At 46.6% G+C, this 6,000-nt stretch overlaps 1 protein-coding gene across 1 annotated transcript in view; it reads right to left on the minus strand.

Annotated features, from left to right (window-relative positions):
* MTMR8 (myotubularin related protein 8) overlaps window positions 1-3,017 on the minus strand; it is a 34,125-nt gene extending 31,108 nt beyond the window's left edge. Inside the window, exons 1-2 of the mRNA XM_006028390.3 lie at window positions 2,963-3,017; window positions 704-826 (exon numbers count right to left, since the gene is read on the minus strand). Coding sequence (XP_006028452.1) covers window positions 704-826; window positions 2,963-2,986 — 147 coding nt within the window. The 5' untranslated portion in view covers window positions 2,987-3,017. The remainder of the gene's footprint in view (window positions 1-703; window positions 827-2,962) is intronic.
* Between the last annotated feature and the right edge of the window lie 2,983 nt (window positions 3,018-6,000).

A 6,000-nucleotide genomic window follows, 5' to 3' on the forward strand; every position in this document is an offset into this window, starting at 1 on the left:
GGTGGATCAAACTATTTGTGACACTGAAAATTACTTTTATGTGGAAGGTTAGAAAAATATTATATGTAAGCAGTATAAATGACACCAACTAGTGCATCGTTTCCAAAGTTCATGAATTACATTTAAAAAAAGCCAAAACAACAACTCTCAAGATGCTGAACCTACTCAAACAAAAAAGGTTCAAAGATCTTCAGCTGAAAATTCTGTAGAACCCAAGGTAAATTCATTTTATAAGAAAAAATTATAATTAAGATAAGTGTTTGCTGCACTTGAGAGCTACTTATAAAGGGAAGACAGTTGTAACTGTACCTTCACCTATTTTTTTTTGGATATAAAAACCAAAGAAACCACAATTACTATTACTAATAATAACAAGTTGCTAGGTCTTTGTCTTTAGTACTTTTAACTGCTGTCAATGTACTAAACTTGGAGTACAAAGTCAGACAAGCTACATTCTATTTTTAGTTCTAACACCGACTCACTTTGTGACCTTGATCGAGTCACTTTACCTCTGTACCCATTTCCCTGGTGAAGAGTTCTATTTTTATAAAGCACTTTGAAGTAAAGTGCTATAAAAATGCTATTAGTGGGTCTTCAAAATTTAAAAGCCTGCAATTACAGACAAAACTAGCATCAGCAATTTTTATATATGCATTTGAAAAAAAAAAAAAAAAAAAAAAAAATCGCACACACTACAACATACCCATGTTTCTTTTCGAACTTCAGCTGAAGCTTCCACATAGATAAGATGGGTAGCTGTCAGGTAGAGTGTCCCATTTGCTGGCTTCCTGTTTGTATAACGATCTAGTAATTTAACATTTTCTACCTGCAACATCATAATGGAGAAAAAACAAATTAATTAAGATCTTTCCTTCAGGCATCTCTCTCTCAAAAAGGACACAAAGCAGATAAAAGAATTTAGTATTAGCAGATGAGTAAAACAATAAGGCAAAAAGTTAGGAAATAACTTTGCATGCATGTAAAAGACAGTCACTGACCCGAAACAAGATTGAAAATTTCAGTAGAAAGTAAAATTCTAAGCAACTGAAACTGAAGATTCAGAATGCTGATCCTTTCCCACTGCGTTTCAATGCACACCAATAACCTTCATAATCGTTCTTTACCAGTACAATAAAAACAAGCCCTATGTGCATTAAGTGCCGAAGGCCTAACATCAGTAGTTAATGGATCCTTGCACACCACATTACAGAACATAAGAATAAAACGTTAACATTAATGGCTAGTCCAGATCAATGAACAAGGGGCTGGCAGGATACGCTTTCTGCAACTGAGAGAGGTAACAGTAACATTTGCAAGAGTATCCACCATCCTGAGCGTTTACTTGCTCTAATTAAGTTACCTGCCGATTGCTACCACTTTCTAGTGCGAGAAACAGTTGTACATTTAAAGAATCCTCCTCCAAACAGATCAAAGATCAGGAGCTCCCTTCCACTTCCCCACTGCCTCTTGCTGTTGTATCACAGATCAAAGAAAATATCTGAAAGCTGCATCAAGTTGACTGACTTCCCCAAACTGGAAAGTGAACCTTTTGAGCAAAATGTGAGGGACTTTAAAAATATACTCTTAAATGAAAGCAAAGACATAAAGCATTACCTGGAACTTATGTGGATCTAAAATTGAATCAGTCCTAACACACTGTAACAGGCTGACCAGAGATGCTGGTCAAACTTTCCAACCAAAAATCTTTTTTTTAGAACTTCTAAAGAAAGTTTCTGTTGAAACATTAGATTTTCAATCAACACCAAAAAAATCATGAAAACACATGTTGATCTTTCGAATGTTTTGTGAGAAAGTTCATCTTCCAAAGTGACCCAATGTAAGACAGGCTCCAAGTCCTACCTACAGATTGGCCACAGGGGAAGCAGCAGTTCAAAGAGCATCTACCTCATCCCACCAACATCTCTTAGCTTCCCTCTACAAGACCTATTGATAGGCCTGTACAGCAAGTAAATTTGCTCCAAATAGGTGAAAGCAAGCACAAAATCATCAGCTGGACCCTGACCTGATGTAACCAGAATTCATTTGCAAGTGACCCGGAAGTGGAAATTTCTGGTCCTAGCTCCAAAACCCAAAGCAAACAAGTACAGTACAGCTAAACCAGGACCTACATACATGTTAAACCCTTTAACTCTATTCACACCTCTCCTCTTTAAAAAATAAGGAAATAATTTTGATTATTCCGCATGGATCTTAACTTGCCTTGAAATAAGCTAGTTACCAGTCACTGCTAGCTTTACCCTAGCTTGCGAACCAACTTTCAATCCTTTAACTTGGCTCTAAAGCAGGATGCACACTACCGCTGGAAAGGACGGCGCGTGTAAGCTGTCAGCAAGCAGCGAGGACAGCGTCCTGCGCAGAAAGGACTCCGGGGGGGCTGTCCTGGAGTCCCCGGCATTAGATGCAAATCACCCGAAGATGAATGAGAGTCAGGAAGGAGATCAAGAATATGACATTCATTAAAATAAATATGAAATATCGAATCTACTTTAGGCAATCGGGGCCTCTAGGCAATCCAGGTCGTAGCCATATGGGTCAAGAGGACAAGGCAATTGGGACTCATTGCCAATGAGTCCCAATTGCCGTTTTCTTTCGACCCATACGGCTACAATCTGGATCCCGGAATCGGATTTAGACAATCTCTAAACCGTAACGTTAATGCGCATTTGCCTTTTTGACGCGCGCTGTCAGGGAGGCGCAGGAGCGCGCGGGGATGCCCGTGTCGCGCGTCGCGGACACGCTCACGTTTCGGAAACGTGGAGCAGGCGAGGGGCGGCTCCGGCACGGCTTCTCAACCGGGCCTTGGTGCGGGGCGTGGGAGCAGGGGCCGAAGCCCCGAGGAGAGCTGGAAAGCCCCAGCACGGGGGTAGCTCCGGGGGACTCCTGAGGCCGAGGGAGGAGAGAGGGGGCCGGGGCCGAGGCCAAGCCGTGGCGGGCTCCTCACCTTGGGCGTGGTGATGTGCTCCATGGTGCGGCCGCCGCCATCTGCGCCGCGCAACTCCCGCGCCAAACATCGCGAGACCCTCGCGAAGCCGCGGCAGCCATCTTGGAGCAGGGCAAAATGCGCCGGGGAGGACTGGACTGGAGCGGTCCCGTGGCGGCGGAGCAGGAGGGCGCGTGTTTCGTGCCCCGCGCGGAGCCGCACACGGGGCGGGCTGGGCTGGGCTCAGGACGGCTGCGCTTGTGGCCTGGAGCTAGGGGGAGAGGTTTCCTCTGCCGGGCTGCGCTCAGCAAGCTCCCCCAACCTCTGTCCCTGGGTGGGGAGCAGGGCACAGCACTGGCAGGTCGTCATGGTCAGCTAGGGTTGGACGGGACCTCAAGGGGTCACATTTAGTCCAACCCCCTGCTCAAAGCGGGACCGTCCCCAACTAGATCATCCCAGCCAGATCATGATGGAGATCCCACCACCTCTAGGCAACCTGTACCAGTGCTTTGCCTCCCTCCTAGCAAGAAAGTTTTTCCTAATATCCAGTATCCAACCGAAACCTCCCTTGCTGCACCTTAGAGTCAAAGAAAGCGAGGGTTGGGAGGGACCCCCGGAGGTCACGTCTAGTCCAGTGTTTCTCAGCCAGGGGGACGTGTCCCACCGACGGGACGCGAAGGGCGTGTAGGTGGGACTTCAACTCATTGCCCGATTGAACAAAGTCAGTTGTTTGCACTTCAACAGATATCTCAAACACTGCCATTTTGTGGGGTTTTGTTTTTATCGTGCTAGGACCAGGGTGTTTTGACAAAATGGTTAGAGGGACGTAAGGTGCAAAAGGGTGAGAACTGCTGATCTAGTCCAACCCTCTGCTCAAAGCAGGACGAGCCCCAACTACATCATCCCAGGCAAGGCTTTATCTAGCCAGGTCTTAAAAACCTCCAAGGATGGAGCGTCTCTGGGTGCCGTATCCCAGTGTTTTTCTACCATTCTGGTGAGAAAATGCTTCCTAACATCTAACCTAAACTGAGACCGTTGCTCTTTGTTCTGTCATCTGTCACCACTGACAACAGTCCAGCTCCATCCTCTGGAGCCACCTTGCAGGGAGTTAAAGGCTGCTCTTAAATCCCCCCTGTCTTCTTTTCTTCAGACTAAATTAACCCAGTTCCCTCAGCCTCTCCTCACAAGTCATGTCCCCTAGCCTGCTCATCATTTTTGTTGCCCGCTGGTGGACTGACTTTCTCCAATTTGTCCACATCCTTTCTGTAGCGGGGGGCCCAAAACTGGACACAGTACTCCTCACCAGTGCTGAATGGGGGGAAAAATCACTTCCCTCGATCTGTTGGCAACACCACTACTAACGCAGCCCAGGATGCTGTTAGCCTTCTTGGCAGCAAGGGACACTGTTGGCTCGTGTTCAGCTTGTTGTCTACTGTAACCCCCAGGTCCTTTTCTGCAGAGCTGCTGCCCAGCCAGTCAGCCCCCAGCCTGTACTGGTGCCCGGGATTGTTCCATCTTAAGTGCAGGACTTTGCACTTGTCCTTGTTGACCCTCATGAGATTTCTTGTGGCCCACTCCTCCATTTTGTCTAGGTCACTCTGAATCCTGCCCTACCCTCCAATGTATCTACTACACACCCCAGCTTCGTGTCATCCATGAACTTGCTGAAGGTACAATCCATCCCATCTTCCAGATCATTAATGATGATATTGAACAAAACCAACCCCTGGGACACTCCACTTGACACCAGCTGCCAACTAGATGTTGATGCTCCAGCCAGTTTTCTATCCACCTTACAGTCCATTCATCCAACCCATAATTCATTATTTTGCTTACAAGAATGCTGTGAGAGATGATATCAAAAACCTTGCAAAAATCAAGGTATATTATGTGTGCTGCCTTCTCCACATCCACAGAGCCAGTCCTCTCATTACAGAGGCAATCAGGTTGGTCAGGCATGACTTGTCCTTGGTGAATCCATGCTGACTGTTCCTAATCACCTTCTCCTCCAAGTGCTTGGAAATTGATTTTTTGAGGACCTGCTCCATGATTTTTCTGGGGACGGAGGTGAGGATGACTAGTCTATAGTAATACTGCCACCCCTTCCCCACCGGGGCAAAAGTCCAAGCCCTCTTGGGTGGGGCATAGCTGGGCCACAAGCCTCACCTAGCACAACCAGGTAAGAGCCAGGTCATGTCCCCTTCACAAAGTCAGGTTGGGGTCAGTATGCACACCCTCCTCCACCCAGTCAGGGCCACCCCCTTGCCTGCACCCAGCCAGGTTGGGGCCAGGGCAAGTTCTCCTTCCACCATGAAGCTGGATTGGGGCCAGGCTGCCCCCTCCACCCTCTGCGTGGTCAGATGGGGTCCTGCCGGTGTAGCCCAGCTCTGACCCATATACATGGGACTTAGGATTTTGATTTGCCACTGCTCCCCTATCACCATATTTCCCAAGCCAAAGAGCACCCCACAACCCAGATACCATGGCTCTGCAGGTCACATCTGGCTCGTGGGCCAGAGGTTGAGCACTCCTGGGCTAGGTGAACCCTGACCCAGTATAACATTTCTTATATTCTTTTGTTGTTAATGTAATTCAGTATATAAGATGAGCTGCTCAGACCTGCTGTGGATCACCAGAGCTTTTCACAAAGGGAAATACGAGGGAATTAATGAAAAGCAACAATATCCCATAAAATCTAGATTGTTATTCCTTTTATAGATTCCAAGTAATACACTTTACTAAAGCTTGGGCTACAAAACTGCCTTGCAACCTGGATACACAGAAAGATGGCATTAAAGTGCATTATTCACCTTCTAGAACTTATAAATGGTGCTCGACACTTAAGAGCACAGCCTACTCACCGAGGAAAGGCTCCGTTCTTGACCGGAGCTGGCAGGTTTCAGAACTCAATGAAAACAGTGCTCATTAGCTACTAAGACAGCTGGCACTACAACTTTAATGCAGTGCAAAAGTCTATTCCCTTATTTTGGAGAGGGCTTTAGGCCTCTAATAATTGCTTTGAAATTGATAGTATAAGTATCTAGTAAGTTAATGGTTGT

The sequence above is a fragment of the Alligator sinensis genome, unplaced genomic scaffold, assembly GCF_000455745.1.
Source record: "Alligator sinensis unplaced genomic scaffold, ASM45574v1 scaffold830_1, whole genome shotgun sequence".
Taxonomy (NCBI): Eukaryota; Metazoa; Chordata; order Crocodylia; family Alligatoridae; genus Alligator; species Alligator sinensis.